Source organism: Cervus canadensis, chromosome 9 (assembly GCF_019320065.1).
Source record: "Cervus canadensis isolate Bull #8, Minnesota chromosome 9, ASM1932006v1, whole genome shotgun sequence".
In the NCBI taxonomy this organism is placed as follows: domain Eukaryota; kingdom Metazoa; phylum Chordata; class Mammalia; order Artiodactyla; family Cervidae; genus Cervus; species Cervus canadensis.
Genome location: NC_057394.1, coordinates 19211015 through 19234028, shown reverse-complemented (window position 1 = coordinate 19234028; position 23014 = coordinate 19211015). Strand labels below are relative to the sequence as shown.

Sequence of the window (23014 nt, the reverse complement as noted above, 5' to 3'; positions counted from 1 at the left end):
TAAAGCAGAAATAGATGTTTTTCTGGTACTCTCTTGCTTTTTCAATGATCCAGCGGATGTTGGCAATTTGGTCTCTGGTTCCTCTGTCTTTTCTAAAACCAACTTGAACATCTGGAAGTTCATGGTTCATGTACTGTTGAAGCCTGGCTTGGAGAATTTTGAGCATTACTTTACTAGTGTGTGAGATGAGTGCAATTGTGTGGTAGTTTGAGCATTCTTTGGCATTGCCTTTCTTTGGGATTGGAATGAAAACTGACCTTTTCCAGTACCGTGGCCACTGCTGAGTTTTCCAAATTTGCTGGCATATTGAGTGCAGCACTTTCACAACATCATCTTTTACGATTTGAAATAGCTCAACTGGAATTCCATCACCTCCACTAGCTTTGTTCATAGTGATGCTTCCTAAGGCCCACTTGGCTTCACATTCCAGGATGTCTGGCTCTAGGTGACTGGAGATCAGAAGCTGAGAAGAGATCTTGGGTAGAGATAAGGAACTGAAATTGGAAAAAAAACAAAAAAGATAGTAATTAAAGCAATGAGAGTAGATGGTATTTCCCGGGTTTTTTTTTAAGTATTTCTCAGTTTACTGGCTATATTACATGGCATCTGGGACTTTAGTTCCCCACCCAGGGATTGAACCTGTGCCCCCTTCATTATTGGAAGTGCAGTCTTAACCAATTGACCACCAGGGAAGCCCCTTTTAGGAAGGTTTTTGAGGCTGATGACCCAAAGGAGAATTCCTGCCATGGAGGCAGAATGAAAGTCAGCAGTAAGTTGAATACACAGCAGGGAGAAAAGGGAGGCAGTTTTTAAAGGCTCTTGGAGACAAAAAGTTTTCAGCGTTGCTTCTTTTCTAAAGTTGTTCTTTTTGTTTGTTTTTAAATATTTTACGTATTTAGGTTGCTGCTGGGTCTTCCCTGCAGTGCACAGGCTTCTACTGTGGTGGCTTCTCTCGTTGCAGAGCACAAGCTCTAGGGCATGGGGGCTTCAGTAGTTGTGTACGTGCTTAGTTGCCCCGTGGCATGTGGGATCATCCCCGATCAGGGATTGAACCCATGCCTCCTGCATTGACAGGTAGATTCGTAACCATTGGACCACAAGAGAAGTCCTGAAGTTGTTTTTTTTTTTTAAAGATGATTTTTTTAGAGCAGTTTCTGGTTTACCACAAAACTGAAAGGGAGGAACAAAGGTGTCTCATATACTCCCTGACCCTACATATGTATAGCTCCTTTATTATCAACATGATTCATCAGAATGGTGCGTCTATTTTTTTTTAACCAAGGATGAATCCAAACTGAAATGTAATAATCACCCTAAGTACACAGTTTATCTTAAGGTTCACTCTGGCTCTTATACATTCCCTGGCTTTAAAAGTGAAAGTCGATCTGTCGAGTCCAACTCTTTGTGACCGCAGGGACTAAACAGTCCATGTAATTCTCCCAGCCAGAATACTGGACTTTCCCTTCTCCAGGGGATCTTTCCAACCCAGGGATTGAACCCAGGTCTCCTGCACTGCAGGCAGATTCTTTACCAACTGAGCTACGAGAGAAGCCCTTGGATAGATATAAATTGACATATGGACATCATATCATCATACGGGGTATTTTCACTGAATGAAAAGATCATAAACATACATGCAAGAACAAATGATGCAGAACAAAGGACACGGAGTGAGTGTTTTTATTTTGTCATCTACCCTTAATGACCAAATGCCACTGAAGACAATTTGCTCTGTTTGTTCCATTTTCTGCCTGTAACTTCCTACAGCCGCTTCCCTGAGCTCTTACCCCAACTCCATTTTCTCCAGAGCTCCAAGAAGCACTCCTTCCCTATACAACTAGGACCAGAGGACCATCATGTCAGTTGTTCTCACTCAACTCTCTAGTCCTTGCGCCTCATACTACGCCCAACTCTGGCTCGGTCTATTCTTACAGCTTTCAGAATTCTGAAATGACAGTGTTTTAACTTCAGTTTATGTTTCATTCTTGTTTGGCAAGTCCCCTTACTAATTTTGGATTTGCTTCCTACTCTTTTCCCAAGCTTCACATTCTCCAATCTATCACCCATCCTCAACCACTTCTGAGTTAATAACCTCACTTTCTACTCCACAGAGGAAACAAACTACCACTCATACACTGAAGCCAGAAAGTTGGGTGTAGCCTTCGACTCTTTTCCTTTACTTGGTGTGATATCCAATCAGTTACTTTTTCAAATCATCTTAAAGACTTTAGGGGAGAGAGGAATTAAAAATACATGATAATCAAGTAATTTAAAAAATTTTGTACAAAACAAAGACATACTTTTTAAAAAGCCACATGATACATTAAACACATGAAAATACTGATAATTTTATAAATAAAACCATTTTAAACAGTAAATACATGATAAAATTTCTCTGATACAAGATGACTTATATAGTTCCATGATCGATTTTGAAAATATAAAAACTACCTCTTTTATAACTTAATTTTATAAAAATTATCAAAAGTTAAAAAGTGCTAGATATGCTTCCATTTGTTCCATTTTTAAAGCAACTGTAGCATGACATCTGACCTTAAAAACATAAATTAGGGCATAAGGCTCATCCTACATTGCCTAAAAGACTTCAGAGACTTTCTAGGCAGTGGGAAAAGCTGTAGAGTTCAATGTCAGCAAAGGCTGTCATCTGCCCAGAGCTATTACCTGTCCTTGTTCTCAGAAACAGGAGAGTCATCCTTCCCAAACCACATCTACCAAGAAGTCTTTCTATGCATACTGGTTCCTAATTTTCAGGATAAAATGTTTCTGAGAGAATTACAATTATTTAAATCCTATGCTGATACTGAACCTCTTCTATAGATTGAGGCATTTTACATTTGATTTTTATACACAAAGTCATAATCTAATTCCAAATGAAAAAGAAGATGCTTCATTTGGTCACTTGATTTCATATCGCTTGTCGAGGTAGGTAGGATAATTTTCTTCTTTCTCTGAAAACTGTCCCGGCTATACAAATGGTGGTTGTACCGGAAAGGGTTCTAATGCTTTTTCTGCATTCTTCCAGTTGTGAAAATTCTCTCTGTACCACTCAACTGATAAGACAAAAGACAAAAAAATTTTAAAAACTCAACATCAGTTAACCAACTATTTACTGAGTTCCTACTAAATAAGAAAAGTCTTGCTCATCAGCTAATGTGTAGGCAAAGATTGCCTAAAGATGAAAACAATTTGATTTTGAACCAATGATGTTAATCAGGAGATGTTTCATCACCTGAAAACTTAGATTTAAGAATCAACAATTTTGGGGGGAGAATGGATACATGAATATGTATGGTTGAGTCCCTTCACTGTTTACCTGAAACTTTCACAACATGGTTAATTGGCTATACCATACAAAATAAAAAGTTCAAATAAAAGAAAAAAAAGAATCAACATTTCTTTTTCTCTTTAACTTCAAAAGTCCTTCAATACTGAATTTGCTGGTATAAGTGTTAAAACATTCTGATTTTAGACAATTCAGGGGAAAAGGTAGCTAAGTCACTTATGCTGGTTTTAAAGTCATAGAAAAAAAGTGTAGTATTTTGTTCATGTAAATGTCACAATATTGCATGATAGGCATAGTGAGATGTGAACTTCCTTCTGTTAATATGTAAAATTACTTTATGCTGCTGTCCTATTAACAAAGTTTTTTAGTTGAAAAAATGATAAATTATCTTTGAATTTGCTTTTTAGAACTCAATATAAGTATTTTGTATGTCCAGTTCTGAACAAAGACTTTTTTCCTACACTTGGCTATCTTTTCTCATGAGTATATTTCTAAACAGAATTTAACAGTTATACATATTTATACACAGATTTTATATAGACTTTTTAAAATATATTTCTGCTGCACATATTAAATTTGTTTCCTGTTTGTTTCAGTATAAAAAGATTCAAGAGACTCAAAAACTGCAACTGTCTCTATTTTACCAAATCTCAGATGTCTGATCTTAAGATGAACCATTACTTTACAGATTAGTAAGAAAGAAAAAAAGTTGAAACAAGAATTATCAGACACTAGTGACTATAAAACACATACCTCTGAAGGAGGTGAAAAAAGTGAAAAATGTGTATCTGAGAATCAATGAAATAGGTATCTGACAAATACTAATAAGAAGAAGCCTGATCAGAAGTTAGTCTATGAAGTTCAAGACACTTAATTACTAATATTAGAAATAAATTAAATGTAAAAATTTGAAAAGTGAAATTGATTTACCATAGCATTCTGCCGAATTTGTAGTCTCCTAAAAAACAAATTATTGTGCCTTAAAATTTTACTGAATCTCCCCCTACCCTCAAGGGATCAATTCATAACATACTTGTTTTTTTTATTCCTTCTTTCCAAGGTACTTTAGGTCTCCATCCTAAGCCATGTATTTTTTCTGACTTCATTGGATATCTCATGTCATTGGTAGGTCTTAGAAAACAAAACAGATTTAAAATGATATTGTGGATATATATTTACAAATTTAAATAAATACTTAAGAGAAATAATGAGTCCATAATTCAAATTTTTTTCTCAAAAATTTTCCCCTGACGACTCCATTATAGAAAATTTATAAAATAAAGTATATGTTAAAAACCATCTATAATTCAGATGCCTAACCCTCTGTGGCTTATCCTTTACTTATTTCAACCACATATAAACTTGTTAGGACTCTTTATCTTACATGTCCTGGGTCTGGTAGTTTATAGACATTAGAAATTATATTTTAAAATACTTCCATAGCAAGATGTTACTATCCCTATGTCACACTCAAGGAAATCTCAGACTTGGAAAGGGTCAATAAACTTTAAGTCACACATGTATTCTTATGACATTTATAATTAGGAAAAAATATTTTAGCAGAAAACCGAAGAGAGAAACTTTTCTGGGTAAGGCCATACATTTACAATCTTAAAAGCACCTAAGATTTCAAAACTTTTCTCCAATTCTTTAACTTGTTACTCACCTATCATCAACATAATCAACCCAGTTTTCCATTTCAGACTCTGAATTGGTCTCTTTGATCTGTCAAAAAGGAGAAGACATTTAAGTCAAATTATAAAATGAGATCAGTGAATAAAAATGGTATTCAACTGTTTCAAACAACAAGAAAAACAGCCTCCTCCAAATGGGAAGACAGCTAAGGTGAATAACATTTTATTAACACTTTCTACACTTTATAATCTAAATTCTAGCTGGAGCTCAGAAAGATTACACATTATAAAAACTATAGGAAAAAAATGAATTTTTTGGCTTTGGATTATTACTGAGTGTGATATTATGATTTAAAATCAGAAATGTCTATTTGATGTTCATCCCTGTTCCTGGCACAGAGCTCCTAAAAATTCCTAAGTGATGAGAGATAAAGGTGTTGTTGGCTATTTATAACAAGTCCCTTTCAACTACATCAGCGTTTATGTTAATGAGTGATTTTTGGAAAGCCCCTAAGGATGAAGACTGGTGCCAAGGGAACCAACCAAGCAATTAGAGGATGGAACTCAGCCTTCCTGCCCCCACCTCCGGGGAGGGGGAGGAGGCTAGAAGTTGAACTAATCATCAGTGGCCATGATCTAACCCATCATGCCTACTTAATGAAGCCTCCATAGAGACCCCACAAGGAGAAGGTCCAGGTGCTGGGAGGGTGGCACACACAGAGAGGGCAGGAAGCTCCATCTCCTTTCCCTCGTATCGTGTGCCCTAAGGATCTCCTCCATCCTCTGTAATAAACCGGCAATCCAGTGGGCAAACTCTTTTCCTGAGTTCTGTGACTACCTCTAGCAGATTATCTCAGACTTAAACCTGGCTGATCGGAAGCACAGGTGACAGTCAGGTCTCAGGACTGACGTGTTAAGTGAGGGCAGTCTTGTGGGACTGAACCCTTAACCTATGGGATCTGACACCATCTCCAGGTAGATAATGTCAGAACTGAGTTAAACTGTAGGACCCTACTAAGCTGGTGTCTGAGAATTGCTGGGTGTAGAAAACCCACACATTTGGAGTATAGAAATGTTAAGTGAGTAGTGCAAAGGAAAACATGCTTTTCCATTTGCTCAGTCGCTCTTTCTACTGCATGCTGAGATTTATAATTGATGCTCACTAATACACACAGAACTATTATTTATATATCATTGTTTCTTGATTCTAGGGCACACAATTTAACATTTCATTTCTTGAAATTGATTATGTCTTATAATGAGTATGTACATTTAATATAGTGGCATTTTTTTCCTGAAAAGCTGTGATTGAATGAGTGATACACTTTCCAAAAATGACACATCTCAGCACATAATTATGAAGTTCTTTCTCTTACCTGTTCACTTTTCCAGTGAGTAAATGGTAAATTGCTGATTTTGACAAAATTTGTGATTACTATCACTAATTCAGTGACTATTTTGAAAATATTATCCTTTTATAATATATACATACCAGCTGTATTAGTTCCTTGGCAAGCTGGAGAACTGACATCTCAAAATTGGTTCCAATGTTATAAATTTCACCTGGTTTTCCCTTTTTGAGGACAGTGAGAAATGCTTCTACTACATCAGTTGCATAAAGGAAATTTCTTGTTTGAAGCCCTGACCCATGAATGCAGCTAAAAAGATGAAAAGAGAATCATAAAGTGTAAAAAAGTAAGCTCTCCCAAATCTGGGTAACGCAATGACAGTACAATTTCAGAGAAACCAATTCCCATAAAGATCCTAGATCTCTCTTACTGAAAATACAAATTCTCATGACTTCTAAATTTTATCCATAATTCCTAACACATCTCTAAACCATCTGTGAGTACTCATTAGGAAAGTGGCAAACACCTAAGTGACCCCTGCAGAAATAGTTATTCATCAATTCTATACCTTAAGTTCACTTTGAAGACTATCTATAGTTCTAGGAATTAAATAAATCTTTTGCAAAAATAAAATTACATAAAGATAGATGACAAACTGTAATGCCATAACTCAAAGTTTTAAGGTAGATTATTTAAGAATTAAAATTATCCATAATCAAATTATAAAGATGAATTAACCATTATAATTATTTTAAAAACTATTACTACTAATTGTAGAAGGCATTCTTAAATTTGCTGTGACACTAAACTCTAAGGCCTCCAACTCTAACGCTTTATGATTTTCAAGAAAGACTGACACTAAATACTCTAACATACCAGAAGAACATGCATATAAAGGTAAATAACATACCATTTCCTGTTGTGTTGTAGTAAAGATATAAATTTTGGAATAACCTAAAAGAATATTCAAATATCATTTCAGACTTTGGAAATTCATTCATAACTATAAACTTGAACTCACCATAACATTAAAATGTTATTATTGTTAAGAAACACACTTAAGGGTAAATTTTAATTCTTATCAGTTCACAAAATACCTGTTGTAATTCTGATAAGTAAAAGAACTCTAAGATCATTTCCTATTTCATAAAACCAGTTACCACTAGATTAAAACGAAGATAAGATGATATAAGTAGTGAGAAAGCGCTCAGGTAAAGTCTTCGTGAACAGTTTATTCTCACGGTAAGCTCACGTTTGTGTTGGTTTTCTATAGGCATGAATCATAGCTTACTTCTTACTTTAAATACACTATCTACTCAATAAGTTATTGTGAAATTAACAAAAAGCAATTCCAGTGCCACTGTATTCAAAGAACATTTATGTTAAACATGGTGAGACAAGAAATTATTGAATTTATAATAAACATGTTAAGAATATTCTAAAAATTAAGCCAAGTATATATTAATATCAGCAGATCACGACATGGTCCTTTTCTTTGGGCAGACAGATCAATGCAATAGCTAAGAAGTAAGAAAACCCAGCTCGAGAGTTTAGCAGTGAGACTAGTAGTTACTTAACATTGGGCTTTATGGTACAGAATCAACCATATACTCATTTTCAGCCTTTTAACCACACATCTTATTTGCTAAACTACTTTTTGGAAGACACTCAGGCCTGCATAATACAGAGGAGTTGGGGAACAGTTAATCAGCAGATTGTAAGATAAATTTATGTACAAGCTTCCTGCATCACTCTCAAACTAGTGTCTACCTTTCTGTTCAGCCTGACATATGGCCTGACTGCAAACTAGGAAGGAGTCTTCACTGGCAAGATATTAATGATGGGAGTATTCTATAGTACTTTAGAATCCTGCAACGTACAAGGCATCTTCACATACATCATCTCACTGGATCTTTCAAAATTCTTCCTAAATATTATCATTACCCATCAAGTTAAAGATGATGCTCAAAGGGCTTAACTAAGACCATGCCAGCTTGTAAGTATCAAGCTGAGACTGAAATCAAGTTGTCACACTCCAAACCTATCGAGATTGGCATGTGGCCTATATAGCATTTATAATTATGGTTAATTACAACAGAAATCATTTTGTACAAATAACTGAAGTGAGATTATTTTAAATCATGAGGAGTTACAGTCACTAAAACACAACGTGAATTCAAAAGTAAAATGTACCTTTTCTGGATATTGATGTGGTCCATAAACATTACTGCTTCGTGTGATGACAACTGGAAACTTAAAGAGTATTAGACATTAAGGTCATGGAAAGGTCCAATAATTGATTATCTAAAGATAAGCAGTTTTAAAATATGGGCACTTTTGGCTAAATAATTCCACACACCTTTAGGACAGAAGCGAAGGGATTTTTTTTCTAATGTAAGGTTCCTGAAAAGACAGGAGAGGATGAGATTCAGAAAAAGACAGAGGTTCCAAAATAAAGAAGAAAAAGAGTCTCTTTACTGGGACAAGGGAAGGATGAAAATAGATGGAGGCAGGTCTATAGGTCTGATTTCAGGAAACTAAGGACATTTCCAACTGATTATTTCAAAGACCATCTGAGCTGTTAAACTTCCAAGTTGGCTTTCTCTACTGGAACAACCCTTACAAATGAAAAGAGCTACAAGACCAATGCTACTGGAACATAAGAGGCTAGAGAACCTGAAGTAATTCCTTGCTTCTCCTTTCTGACCCAGTCCCGAATAACTGGAAGATCAGTGGGAAGTGAAGTGCAGGGATTCAAGCTGATGATTCACAGTGGGCAAGGCTCCCGCAGGGACACTGACAGCCACGGGGACAAACCCAGCTCCGTCCACGAGGGGCCGAGAGGAGCAGTGGCAGGTAAGGGAATCTCCTCTACCTCTGTCTCCCTTCACTCTGAGGACTCCTTGGAATCAGGATTTTCCAACAGGGCTTTTCACTCTAGCTGTCACACTCTACCTATTAGCGAAGTAGAAACAACATATATACAAATCGCTCCTTTGTTTTTCTATTTACTGTTTTGGCCACACTGTGTGGCTTGCAGGATCTTGGTTCCCAGACCAGGGACTGAACCGAGGCCCATGGCAGTGCAAGCGCCAAGTCCTAACCACTGGACTGCCAGGGAAATCCCCAGAAATTGTTCCTTTAAATGGTAGACTGGATAAGAAGAAAGGTCAATGCTTTGTCCACAAAATGTTGAAAATTAGTTTTTAAGATTTCTTAATATATAACTTTTCTCAGTCTATGTCTTCTACTCTAAAAATGAAATGCTGCCTAATGATAACCTGGAGTTTTAATACCTAAGTCCCAAAAAAAAATGATTCCAGTTTCTGAAGCCAATTCTTACCTTATACTGTTCCCAATAAGACTGTACGAAACACTCAGCAGCTGCTTTAGACGATGCATAAGGATTTGTAGGTTGTTTGGGTGAAGATTCATCAAATTCCTAATTTTAAAGATATATTAAAAAATTAAGTATTATGTATACTTCCCAAGTTGAAAAATCAGAGAATATATTACAAACTTGAAATGTTAACCCACTTACATTTAAAAGACATTTACTGAAACACAGCTATGTGCCTGGCACTTTTCTAAGCACTTTCTTTACATGTACTAACTTCTTTATAGTTCACAACAACCCTACAAGGCAGGCAGGACAGCAAGTACAAAGTCCCTGAGACAGAACTGCGTCCAGTGGAACTACAAGGAGGCTGGTGTGAGGGAAGAGAGATGTGAGATGAGGTTGGAAAGCTAGAGGCCAGAGCATGTGGAACACTGAAGGCCTCTGTCAAAACACTGACAGGTTTTTGATCAGAATAACATCAAGATCTGACTTAGGTTTTAAAAAACATCCTGGCTACTGTGTCAGATCTGATGTAGGTCAACGAGAGTATAAGAAGGAAGAGGCTTGCTTGATAAAAATTGCAGAAAGATTTTGCAAATGGTTGATTCTCAGAAGTGGGATGGGGCATGAAAGAGAAATGGTCAGGTCTGCTTTTTCTTACTATAAGTCTTTTCAAGCTACTTTTTTTTTCCCCACTGTATATGTGTTTTGGTAAATAAATATATTTTAAAAATAAAATGAGGTCACTGTAGCCACTATGAAAAATAGAGTGAACAACGGAGCCACTTTTTGTGTAAAAGTATAATATTTACAAATGATTAACAATGTAGAACAGATTCCAGCTTCTATAACAATTTCACACTAACTCCTTGACAGTGCAATGTACTTTTCTGAGCAGAAGATAAGGGAGACAGGCCTTACGCTGCAGGCCTAACACATGCACTGGGCCATGGGAATGACATTCATGATGTAAGACTGGGTGGTCAGTAAGAGCTCACTTTCAAAATACTGTCAGTCAAATTATATAAAATCTGTACCAGACTAGGCTGTTGTTCCCTGTGTGGGGTGGCATTATTTGATTTAAATAGAAGACACAATGGAATAACAGTCTGAAGAGTCCCACAAGTGTGTAAAATCAGAGGATTAAAAAAAAGTCCAGAGTATTTTCATCAGACAGGTTTGTTTGTATGGTGGTACAGGGTAAGTAGCTGAAACAGACATTTTCTAAGCTCACCTTATCAAGACTGCCTCCATAGACCTCATCTGTGCTGACGTAAATAAATTTCTCCACTCTGGCTTCATGAGCAGCACTTACCAACACGTGAGTACCGTAAACATTAACGTAGGTAAACTCAAAGGCACGGACGAATGAAAGATCTAAAAAAAAGAAGAAACATTCAGAACAGTTCCTTTCAAGGGACAAAGGAAACAGCAACCAGTAGACTCAGGCTGTATATTGTCACCCTGCTTATTTAACTTATATGCAGAGTACATCATGAGAAATACTGGGCTGGATGAAGCACAAGCTGGAATCAAGATTGCCGGGAGAAATGTCAATAAGCTCAGATATGCAGATGACATGACCCTTATGGCAGAAAGTGAAGAAGAACTAAAGAGTCTCTTGATGAAAGTGAAAGAGGAGAGTGAAAAAGTTGGCTTAAAGCTTAACATTCAGAAAACTAAGATCATGGCATCTGGTCCCATCACTTCATGGCAAATAGATGGGGAAACAGTGGCTGACTTTATTTTGGGGGGCTCCAAAATCACCGCAGATGGTGATTGCAGCCATGAAATTAAAAGACGTTTGCTCCTTGGAAGGAAAGTTATGACCAACCTAGACAGCATATTAAGAAGCAGAGACATTACTTTGCGAACAAAGGTCCGTCTAGTCAAGGCTATGGTTCTTCCAGTAGTCATGTATGGATGTGAGAGTTGGACTATAAAGAAAGCTGAGCGCCGAAGAATTGATGCTTTTGAACTATGGTGTTGGAGAAGACTCTTGAGAGTCCCTTGGACTACAAGGAGATCCAACCAGTCCATCCTAAAGATCAGTCCTGGGTGTTCATTAGAAGGACTGATGTTGAAGCTGAAACTCCAATACTTTGGCCACCTGATGCAAACCGCTGACTCATTTGAAAAGACCCTGATGCTGGGAAAGATTGGGGGCAGGAGGAGAAGGGGACAACAGAAGATGAGATGGTTGGATGGCATCACCAACTCAATGCACATGGGTTTGGGTGGACTCCCGGAGTTGGTGATGGACAGGGGGGCCTGGCATGCTGCGGTTCATGGGGTCGCAAAGAGTCGGACACGACTGAGCGACTGAACTGAACTGAACTGAGACTCAGGCTTGGGCTTCCCTGGTGGCTCGGATGGTAAAGAATCCACCTGCAATGCGGGAGACTTGGGTTTAATCCCTGGGTTGGGAAAATCCCCTGGAGGAGGGCATGGCAACCCACTCCAGTATCCTTGCCTGGAGAATCCCATGGACAGGGAAGCCCGGCGGCTTATAGTCCATGGGGTCTCAAAGAAGAGCTATATTCACCTTTTTTCATTTACCACAACTGCAACAGTGTTATCTAACATAAAGGTGCAATGCTATTTATGATTTCTTCAAGCTCAAATTACATACTACATGTACATTCTTAGAACCTAGAAAACTATCAGTGCTATATTTGCAGGAAACACTTTTTTTTTTAAATTCTAAAAAGAAATGATACAGCTAAAATTTTGCTACTGCTAAGTCACTTCAGTTGTGTCCAACTCTGTGCGACCCCAGAGACGGCAGCCCACCAGGCTCCCCCATCCCTGGGATTCTCCAGGGAGGAACACTGGAGTGGGTTGCCATTTCCTTCTCTGCTAAAATTTTAAGTGCTCTTAATTTTAAAAGTTTTGGAACTAAAAGGTAGGAGGGTTTGCTTTGCTGGTATCAAGAATTATTATAAAGTTATAATAATTAGAGTGTGATAATGGCATAAGGATAGACAAAGACCAGTGAAACAGAACAGGAGCACAGAAACAGAACCGTGCGTATATAGGTACTTGATTTCCAATAAAGGGGCAATGGGAAGAGGCTGAGTCTTTTCAATAAACTGTGTTGGGCCAAACTGACATTGACATGGGGGGAAAAAATCTGAATGTAGAAGGCAAAACAATAACTTTTATGAAAAGAATATAAGAGAATATCTCCATGCCCTTGGAGGTATGAAAAGAATTCTTACATAGATTACAAAGAGAACTAACCCTATATTAAAAGGTAGACAAACTAGACTACACTGAAGTAAAGAATTTCAACTGGTCAAAAGATACCTTTAAGAAAGTGAAAAGGCCAATCACAGATTGAAAAACAATAGTGGCAAAAGGCTTGAATTCAGAGTAAGTAAGGGACTTATAGAGGAATTCCCTGGTGGCACAGTGGTTGGCACTAGGCGCTTTCACTGCTGTGGCCCCAGGATTCGATACCTGGTCAGGGAACTAAGATCCCATAAGCCATGTGGCGAGGTCAAAAGTAAAGAAATAAATAAATGACTAATAAAAATCTGTAATGAAAAAAACTGACAATCCTTTAGAAAATGGTATAGAGACTTACTTACACAGAAACTTTCTAAAGACTATAGGAATAGGAAAGCGAGGAGAATACTCCAATAAACAAATGCAAAGGTTTTAACCTCATTAGTAATCAGGGAAAAATATAATAAAGTCACCAAAGGCTGACAACAGGAAGTACTGGTAAGCATCTCATAAACTGCTGGAAGGAAAACTGCTTTGTCATTAATCAAGTAAAAGGATTTGTTCTAATAGATATGAAAGATTAGTCAATATATTGTGTAATCAACACAGGCACAGACAAATAGACAAATGGGGAGTTGAGAAACAGTTCCTTGCATAAAGATACTTGATATATGACAGGGCAGTGAAAACTGGTGAGCTTTCCCATGAGCAGAAGAGGTCCAATTAGTATTCAAAAATAAAACTGGATTCTCATCTTATACTGCATGTAAAAATCTATTTCAAATGGATTACAAATCGAAATGTGAAAGGTGAAACTGCAAACCTTTTCAAAAATAATATAGGAGAATATCTTCAAGACCTTGGGGTGAAAGAGAATTTCTTAAGACCCCCAAAACATTAACAATAACAAAAGATACATAAATTAATTCATAATTTATGTAAGAATATCTGCTCATCAAAACACACTAGCAAAAACATGAAAAGATAAGCCAGAGTGGGAGAAAAAGATATCTGTAATACACGCAACAAAGGACTAGTATCCAGTCTATACACATATGTGTGGGTATATGTGTATATACTATACTCCTACAAATCAGTGAGAAAAAGGCAACTAATTTACAAATAGGCAAAAGATTTCAATAGGATTTCACAAAACAAGAGATTTAAATTATTAAGAAACCTATAAAAGGTACACAGCTTCATTAGTAATCAGGGAAATACAAATTAAAACCATAATGAGATATCACTCTGCACATTACTCTGACAAAAATGGAAAAAAACTAACAACTAAGATTTGGTGACATCTGGAATAACAGGAGGTTTCCTACGTTCCTGAAGGAGAAGAAATTCATACGATTGCTTTGGGAACTAATTGGAAATTATCTCTACATTGAAGTGTGCAGATCTTATGATGCCAGGGCTATACTGAGAGAAATGTGTATTAATGTGTACCAAGATGCATGTGTAAGAATGTTTTAATGGTAGTACTGTTCAAAATTCCCCCAAGTGCAAATAATCCAAATGTCCAACAAGAATAAAACAGGCACAGAAGTGTTATATACTTAAAGAGATGAATACTGTATGTCACTGACAATGAAGAAATTATACCTCCACCCAACTGCATGGATGAATCTACCAGCATGGAAAATCAAGACCAAACACACCTACATGTTACTTTATGTGTGCCTTTTTATAAAATCTAAAAACAGACAAAACTAACCTAAACTCTTTAGAGATAAATAGAGATATTTAGAGATAAATAGAGACAGTGAAGCTGCACAGAACACCAAGGGAAACTGCAACTTAAAAATCAAGTACTAAGGCAGTAGCATTACTACTTCTAAAGAGGGTTCAGCAACATTCTACCTTTTGTTTAGGTGATGGCTACCTGGGTGTTTTATTATCATCATTCATTTAACCTTACTTCTAAATTTTTCTGAATATATGCTATCTTGTGTAACATAAAATGCTAGACAAATTATTAGAAGATATCTCAGCACAAAACAGTACAGATAATAATATAATGTTTAACTGTGTATCGACCATTCACCTTAAGAAAAACAATATAAAAATACAGCTGAAGGCCCATTTCCCCAGAAGGGATCACTGTTCTGGATTTGGTTAAACTCAGTTTTCAGATAATGTTCAAGGTTACATTTTACTCTACACTAACACAAGTAATCTGGAAAGCACCAAGTATCTTGATGACAGTGTGACCATGGGCTATTCTGATAAAACTTGGTATATGTTCTTTCACATATGTTAAGTACCTATTTGTTCAACCCCATTACTGGACCTTGATTTTGGCTAAACACTGGAAAAAAACTTTGCCTATCATAGCTGCAACATAAAACAATGCTTACCTACATGTGTTTGTGCGGCAAAATGTAGTACTATGTCTATTTTCTCCGTTTCAAAAAGTAGTTTCACGAAGTGAGAATCACATATGTCACCCTATATAAAAAAGCAAACATGAAAAAACGAAGTCTCATTGAGCACTCTCAATCATAATCACCATTTTATTTCATGAACAAAAAAAAAAAAATGATAAGAAAAAAGTTAATCCCACCCCAGGTATAGAAAAGAATATCTTGAAAATTCAATTGAGGGGTGAAGTACAGTAATGGGGTATTTCTCCTGCATTCTAGTATACAAGATAGTCAATTCAAAATATGTTTTTGTAAATAAGTATCTAAAACAGTATTTTTTTGAGCACCAACTACTACTATAGACCATGCTAGTTTTTTTCCCTTAATATTCTTGCCAACCTGAGGTAACTATGTTAACAGGAAAAAATTTAAACATATTTTTTAAAGTTTGAGATAACCATTATTGAAGTATATCTAAAATAAGTGTAACAACTATATTATGGATTTCACCACAACTAAGTAAATATTTTTAATGTTATATGTATATATTAGTTCTAAAAATATGTATTCTTAACAATTCTTCAGTAACTGAAGGAAACACTTTCACACAGAAGAAAAAAATTATGAAATGTTTGCCTAGTATAATCTTTATGATCTGCTGTTAAAAAGAGAGTTTGTACAATTATTTAAAATAACATAAATCACAAGGTAATTCCATTTGACATTAAAATTTCCCTTTCTGAATTAGTGACCTGGCTTATTCTTTGGACTCTTCAAGAGCGGCTAATAAGAATCAGCATTCCAGGGCCAATTCATCAACTTCATGGGAAAAAACTACCCTGGGCTGTAAGCTGGGCTTTTGATGACTGACTGGTCTGAGTAATATCCTACTTTGTATCAATCTCTTTAAATCCCAGCAAGGCCTTATTTAGAAGGCTAGTGAGGACCTAAAAATTACATACCATAGAAGTTGAATCAGCTATTCAGATCAGCCAAGGCACCAAAAATCACATGTAACTATAATGCAGTACTAATCTACAAGTATCAGTAATATTCTCTATAGCACATGTGCTTCTGAAATTAAAAAGGTCATTAATAAGCATGCTTTCCAAGCCTATATCATACAGGTTTATAAAGTAGAAAGCTATAATAATGTCTGAATGACTAAAGAGGCACAGGACAAAATAATTATATAATTACAAGAACACTTTCATACCTGTATAAATTTATAATTTTGTTTATTAGAAATGGTTTCAAGATTCTTCAAGCTTGCACAGTAATCCAACTTAAAATAAGTAAGGGGGACAAAAACAACACAAAAAGTGATAATAAATAGATTTTCTTATAAAATATCAATTTATTTTAAACACTACAGATTTTCTAACCATAACATAATTAGCAAATCAGCGTATATCAACGGGGGAAAACTTATTGTCCATGGTTGGCAGGCAAAAATTATTGACTTAAAGATTTTCTTTGTCTGTATATTTTTTACTATTATGCTTTATGAAATTACGGTAACTAATTGTATCTTGTGCTTAAAGTCAACAATGCAATGATTATGAATCATGGCTTTCAGAATCTCCAAGGAGATTACAATTATTACACAAATACTCTCAAAACTAAATTAATTTAACTATGCTTTAGTTTTTAAAATAAATATACAATTTTCAGGGTGTGGCAGTTATAAAACCATATAATAAAATAAAATAATCAGAATATCTCAATGCCAAAAAAGGTTAACAATCACAAGATTACACTAAATATTACACCAAACATTGAATTTAGAGTGAAGACTTTCTTACAGTAAAAATACCACACTTAAAACCTTTACATTATGGGCTATCATAACAAATTTAAAAGTATCAAGACTTTATGTAAGATTAAAAACCTATATGATCACATGACTAGGCAGGCTCCTAAGTTGCTAAAAATGACCAAATGCAAAACTAAAATATCAGCATGACAGGATTCTAATACTTTTTAAAAATATAAATAAGTTTCAGTACACAGAGTTCATTTTCTTTTTATATGGAGCTCATTTTTGTCAAACTTACCTTGTCTAGATTTATGATCATATAGTTTGGATAATCTTCTACTAAAGAGACAATCATATGTGACGCTCTATAGAAAAAAACATATCTTGTTAGTAGAAATTTAACCTTTTCCTTAAATTTTCAAATGTTACCCTAAGCTATTGAGTATTAGGAAACTATTCAAAGATGCCAACAAATTATTGCAAGATGACAGAAAGAATAACGACACTGAATATACCATCCACATTTTTTCATTAATCTTCTCAACAGTATTGATATACAAAGTCTTACATTCCCTTTTACACTATGGTGAAGAGAGAATTTATTGGTCCTGGATATAAGAAAATAATTAGCCAAAAGATTATCCATGCATGCTTTGAGTATGGGAGTAAAGCAATATCATAAATACAACAGGTGATGGTCAGTGCAAATGGACTTAAACTATAATGTGCTTTTGCAGAGACTGTAGGCATAACTGTGTAAAAATTAAGCTCTTATGAACATGGGAATTGTCCATGTTCACTGTAACCTTATTGCAATTTCTGCATGTCTACAGAAACCCTATTTCTTGATATAAGAATTTGGTGGTGTAAAGTAGAATCCTGGGGGTGGGGAGAGAGGAAGGTCCTAGAGAAGTTCTAGGGTAAACCTTGGTTTCCAAGGCTAAGAACTGCTGAAACCATCCTGAGGTGAATATCCATAGTGGCATCATGGGTATCAGATGGACCCTGAAGTGGAGACAGAGGTATCTCTCTGTGAGATAATCCACCAGATTTTATCACATGCACCAAAACGCTGGGCTCCTAGGAACAAATTATGAATCCAGAGTTTGTACCTGATAGCTCTTTCACAGAATTTTCTAGGATGTACCTTTCCTGGGCCAGCACTTTGCCACTCTTCTATGCCCATGCTTCCCTTTCACTAAAGAAAACTTGCCTAGTACCCTCCTCCAAGTCACTGTCCCATTAGAAGTGATCTAATGTACTAATGGGGTGGGAGCATTCCTCCAGGTGTTGAGGGAACCATAGTCTCTGTCCTCACCAGTTTACATGCTAGGGTGTGAATGCAGACACTAAGCAAGTAAACACAAATATGCAATATTATTTCAGGGAGTAGTAAGTGTGTTAGTTGGGAGAGGGGCTACTCAGATAGGGTGGGCCAGGAGGAGGTGATGTCTGAGCAAACATCTGAGCTGAGTGATGCAAACAAAGCACATCAGCAAAGGGGAAGCAAGGACCAAGGCCTCAAAAGAGGAGGAACTAGCCTCCTATGTTTCAGGGGGCAAGGGTGGCAGGCACAGAAAAGCAAGAGGAAGAAAGACAGGAGATCAGGTTCCAGCTTGGGCACCTGAGAGTCTTCTAGATGTGGCTAAGAGTCTGGATATTATTTTAAGCCCGAAAGGAACCTTTGGAGTGAAACGAGACACTTGTTTACTTAACAAACACAGACTCTGTGCCTTAGAACAAGCTCTAAGGGAACAAGGGTGAAAGAGGTATGGCTAATCAGGAGGTTACAGTAGTAGTCTAGGCAAAAGCAGACAGTAACAGGGTTTGGGGTCGAGTGGGGAGGAAGGTGAGAAGCGGTTGCTTACGAAGTAGAGAGAGGACTTGCTGATTAAATACGGGTGTAAGACGGAAAGAGGCTTTCAGACGACTAGTATAGGTCAAAACACCAGCAGAAGATTTTTTTTTTTTTAAGTCGGCTGCATAAATGAAACCGCTCTCATAATCCAAAAACCATTTCATGAAGCCTACACGTACAAGGCCTGTGTTTCGACGGGGTGAGGATGGGATGGGAACTGGACCGGGGTTGGATGAGTTGATGAGAAGCTTTCTGCAAAGCGGGAGTGCTCAAAAGAGTGACAGGTACATCTCGGGCCAGGTAGAAAGGGGGACAGTACCACGGCACTTCTGCTTTGATTGGGAGACTTTTAAAAGAAGTCGTGGTTTCAAAGGAGCCACGTCTTCGCCGGCCGGGAAAGGGGGAGAAGGTAGAACGATCCAGGTCGTGGGTTAAGACCCTCCCCCTGTCAATCAGATCCCCAAAGCTGGTCCCAAGTTGCCAAGGGCAAGCAGAGGCGCAGGAAAAGGCTGGGGTTTCTGGGGAGCCACTACTCGGCCAGCGGCGCCGTTACCTACATGAAACCAGCACCCCCGGTCACCAGGACCCGCTTCGCAAAGCTGTCGGGAGGACCCAAGGACTCGGCGCGGCCCGCAGCCGACATCTCCCAGCTCAGCAGGGCTTGGCACCGTAAAGTGCCAAGTCTGTAGATCGTAGGGAATTTCCACCGCGACTTTTTGCGACACGTCCCACTCCCCGCGACACGTTAAAGGCGCAGATAGCTGCTGCTTCCGGAGCTAGGACGGTCTTGTCCCCGCCCACCGAGGGCTGGGCGGGGCCCTCCTGTGTGCGCGCCTAAACAGCCGAGAATTATATGAACCCAGAAAGCTGGCAGTCTGCAGTCCATAGGGTCGCACAGAGTCGGACAGGACTGAAGCGACTTAGCACGCACGCAAGAAGAATGGGAATACTCAGTATACGTGGAAGTGTCTTTTTGTTACAGCCTTTTGAGGGAAACAAGTAGTAACATATATGAAAATTTCAAACGCAGAGACCACTCTCAGTTCAGTTGAGTCGCTCAGTCGTGTCTGACTCTTTGCTGCTGCACTGCATCATGCCAGTCTTCCCTGTCCATCATCAACTCCCGGAGCTTACTCAAACTCATGTCCATCCAGTCGGTGATGCCATCCAACCATCTCATCCTCTGTCCTCCCCTCCTCCTCCCGCCTTCAATCTTTCCCAGCATCAGGGTCTTTTCCAATGAGCCAGTTCTTCACATCAGGTGGCCAAAGTGTTGGAGTTTCAGCTTCAGCATCAGTCCTTCCAATGAATATTCAGGACTGATTTCCTTTAGGGTGGACTGGTTGGATCTCCTTGCAGTCCAAGGGACTCTCAAGAGTCTTCTCCAACACCACAGTTCAAAAGCATCAGTTCTTCGGTGCTCAGCCTTCTTTACAGTCCAACTCTTACATCCATACATGACTATGGAAAAACCATAGCTTTGACAGACCACTCTATGATCCCCAAATTTCATGATGTATAATATAGATATTGCAAAAAAAAACATATGTTCACTTTTATGTTGCTTACAATAATGAAAATCTGGATACAATGTATATGCCTACTAGTATTGTCTCACTTTTTAAATGTAATGGGCTGATAAAATTTAATGCAATGGGCTCTAAAATTTAATTTAATGCAATTGAATGATAATGGCCTTTAAAAAGGATGTTCCAAGAGAAATGAAGGCCAAAATATATTGCAGGGAATACTTATGGTTTTATCTGACCAGACTTCCCTACCTTTTCTCATGTTCCCAAGTTACTCAACCAGGCAGACCATAGAATGTGCATCTGACTCACCATAGGCTAAATGAATCCTCTTCCTGAGATTTGGAATTGGGCTAAGGTTTCAGCATAGTCTGGTTGCTCTTATTGAACTCTGAGGACCTATGAAATTTGTGACTTGTTAGCTATACTAATTCAAATGAAATGAGGAAGCAAGAAGCCTGTCTTCAATGAGAGAAAGGAAGATGATCATGAAGATTAGAAAAAAAAAGAAATCTTCACAGTATTCAAGGCCCATGTTCAGATTTTTTTCAGGACCAATTTTATTCCTGTCCTTGGTTTGCGAACACCACCAATTTGTAAATGTAAGTCTTAAAGGATCCACCCTGAACTATTAACAAGGAGTTACATTTGGTATCAGTATGAGCAGGGAAATGAGGAAATGAGGACTTCCATTTTTATCTCATACTTTTTGTCTAAATTTTTTTCTAAGCAGCATGAGTTACTTTTATAATTAAAAATAATGTTATTTTTAAAAACCTCATAATACTAATATCTCCAGTTTATTCCTAGTCAGCCAGAGTTATAGAAAATGCTGGATACATGATATGAAGTTTTCCCTCAAGGTTTCCTTTTCTAAATTACAAGGTCTGTTGTGAGAACTTGCTTATATGTAATAAAAGCTTGTTGTCAAATGAAAATAATTTATACACATTTATTCATGAAGTGATTTTGAGCTTCTACTCTCAAGATATAGTCTCTGACCAGCTGGAGCTTACAATATATTAAGGTATTCAGATAAATCAGTAGACATTTACAATATAGTTTGGTTAAGTGTCCAGGTAGGGTAGTAAGAGATTCTGGTTCTTGGGGTATCTAACACAGATCTGAAGGCTTGAGAATGTCTTCTTAACGTGCCTTGGGAAAATAGAGTAGGAAAATGAGATAACGTGGGGGTTAAACAGTAGAATATGTGAAGTACTGCAGCCAGAGGGATCTGCAAATGCTATAGGCCCAGAGGGCAGCATTTGGAGTGTGTCCGGCAAACTGACAGTGGCTCCGTATAAGGATGGACATCAAACACCGAGAGGTGGAAATCTGAGAGGCTTGAAAGTCATATTCTGAAGAGTTTGAGTTGTGTGCTAAGGCAGAGAGCCTCTGAAGGCAAGTGACGCAGTCATACAGTGTTTCCCAAAGCTTTCTGTGGTTCTAGGGTAGAGATGGACTGTGTGTAACCACTTGAAGAAAACTGACTGTTGTCAAATCAGTTGTCATAGGCCAAGTAAATGATGGTAAGGTGGTGGCCTGGGTAGTACAGAGGCTAGTACTTCCTAACCTAATCGAACAGAAGAAGCGCTAATAAACTGTTTCTTTGAACTGATTGGATGGAGGGAGCTTAGGGGTGGAGGTTGGGGTGGGGGTGAGGGGTTGCTACAATTCTCAGCTCTCTGGCCTGCGGGATAATGGCATAACACAAGAAGACAGGAAACCTAGGAGGGAAAAGTCGGTTGGAGGTGCCGAGTGGCCAGGCGTTAAGCTGTGGACAGGGGCAGTTTCCTGCCTTTGAGACATCAAATTGGGCACATAGGACTTTCTTGGGTGGAGCATTTCCTCACGTCACCAGAAATGGTGCTGTTGTGTCTTTCTTCTTTCCGAAACCCACACATCACGGGAAAACCTTTCGGGCCGATGCCACGCGCAGGCGCATGCGCAGTGGCACCACGCGCGTGGCTGAGAGAAGGGCAATAATTTTTCCGTAACCAGAAGCAACATCCTCCCGAGTCTCCATAAAAAAGGCGGGAACTAGCCAACACGCCGGGGAGTGATGGGACTCCTGTATCTGCAGTCCCGCCCATGTCAGCCTCTGATTGGTGAATATCCTTGGATCGTGGCGGAGGGGCCCATATCATTGGCTGCTATTCTCCTGGGGGCGGGCCCGCGATGCCGGTCCTGCTCCCATCATCCCCCTCCCCCTATCTCAAGCTGTCGACGTGGGGCCGCGGCCGCGGGCGGTTAGGGGTTGGGGTGTGGGTTCCGAGCAGGAGGCGGGGATGGGGGGGCTGCGGCTTCTGGCAGTGGCCCTCACCTGCTGCTGGTGGCCACCAGGCAGCCAGGGTAAGACGCTGCGGGGCAGCTTCAGTAGCGCCACGGCCCGAGACGCTCAGGGCCAAAGCATCGGCCACTTCGAGTTCCACGGTAGGTTCGGGGCCGGGGAGAGGGATGAAGGCGCGTGGGCCCATCCCGCGGGCCCTTCCCTCCCCGCCTCTCTTGGGGAGCCTGGAGCTGGTAGCAGCAAGGCTGGGGACTTCAGCCAGCTTACCTGCGCTTCCCCTGTCGCCGGTTGTCTCCCCTACCGCGGCTTCCCGGAATCATGGGATGCGTTTATGGCCAACCCCTCTGTTGC

At 38.6% G+C, this 23014-nt stretch overlaps 2 protein-coding genes across 13 annotated transcripts in view; one reads left to right on the top strand and one right to left on the bottom strand.

Moving 5' to 3' along the window:
- Positions 1 to 336: 336 nt before the first annotated feature.
- On the bottom strand, positions 337 to 23003 carry TGDS (TDP-glucose 4,6-dehydratase). 8 transcript variants are annotated; one of them, XM_043477593.1, is made up of 12 exons: positions 19402 to 19624; positions 17285 to 17351; positions 16444 to 16512; positions 15222 to 15312; positions 10862 to 11004; positions 9631 to 9729; positions 8481 to 8540; positions 7198 to 7241; positions 6431 to 6596; positions 4971 to 5029; positions 4338 to 4435; positions 337 to 494 (listed from the first exon to the last, which is right to left on the bottom strand). In XM_043477593.1, exons 1-12 carry the CDS (start codon positions 19485 to 19487, stop codon positions 457 to 459), a joined length of 1020 nt encoding a protein of 339 aa, XP_043333528.1. In that variant the 5' UTR covers positions 19488 to 19624; the 3' UTR covers positions 337 to 456. The 8 variants fall into 8 exon arrangements, with proteins under 8 accessions (XP_043333528.1, XP_043333527.1, XP_043333526.1 ...); XM_043477592.1 differs by lacking the exons at positions 337 to 494; positions 19402 to 19624 and adding exons at positions 1667 to 3071; positions 22931 to 23003; XM_043477591.1 differs by lacking the exon at positions 337 to 494 and adding an exon at positions 1667 to 3071 and having other exon boundaries at positions 19402 to 19619.
- The window catches only part of GPR180 (G protein-coupled receptor 180), a 43190-nt gene continuing 42498 nt past the window's right edge, over positions 22323 to 23014 (top strand). For 3 of the 5 annotated variants that reach the window (XR_006271143.1, XR_006271142.1, XR_006271141.1), the window contains exon 1: positions 22596 to 22806. Coding sequence is in view for 1 of the 5 variants with exons in the window: in XM_043477588.1 (XP_043333523.1) it covers positions 22662 to 22806 (145 nt within the window). In the remaining 4 variants the exon portion in view is untranslated. Of the gene's footprint in view, positions 22807 to 23014 lie in introns of all 5 variants that reach the window. The other 2 variants (XM_043477588.1, XM_043477589.1) reach the window with 2 other exon arrangements.

Bases quoted from the DNA above. Each gene is read 5' to 3' on its own strand.
- TGDS (XM_043477591.1), bottom strand. From the start codon at position 19,487: ATGTCGGCTGCGGGCCGCGCCGAGTCCTTGGGTCCTCCCGACAGCTTT. The intron at 9,730-10,861 runs GTGAGCTTAGAA...CTTTAAAATTAG, and splicing joins ATGGAGGCAGTCTTGATAAG to GAATTTGATGAATCTTCACC. The intron at 3,072-4,337 runs GTATGTTATGAA...TTGTCTTATCAG, and splicing joins AGAAGGAATAAAAAAAACAA to TTGAGTGGTACAGAGAGAAT.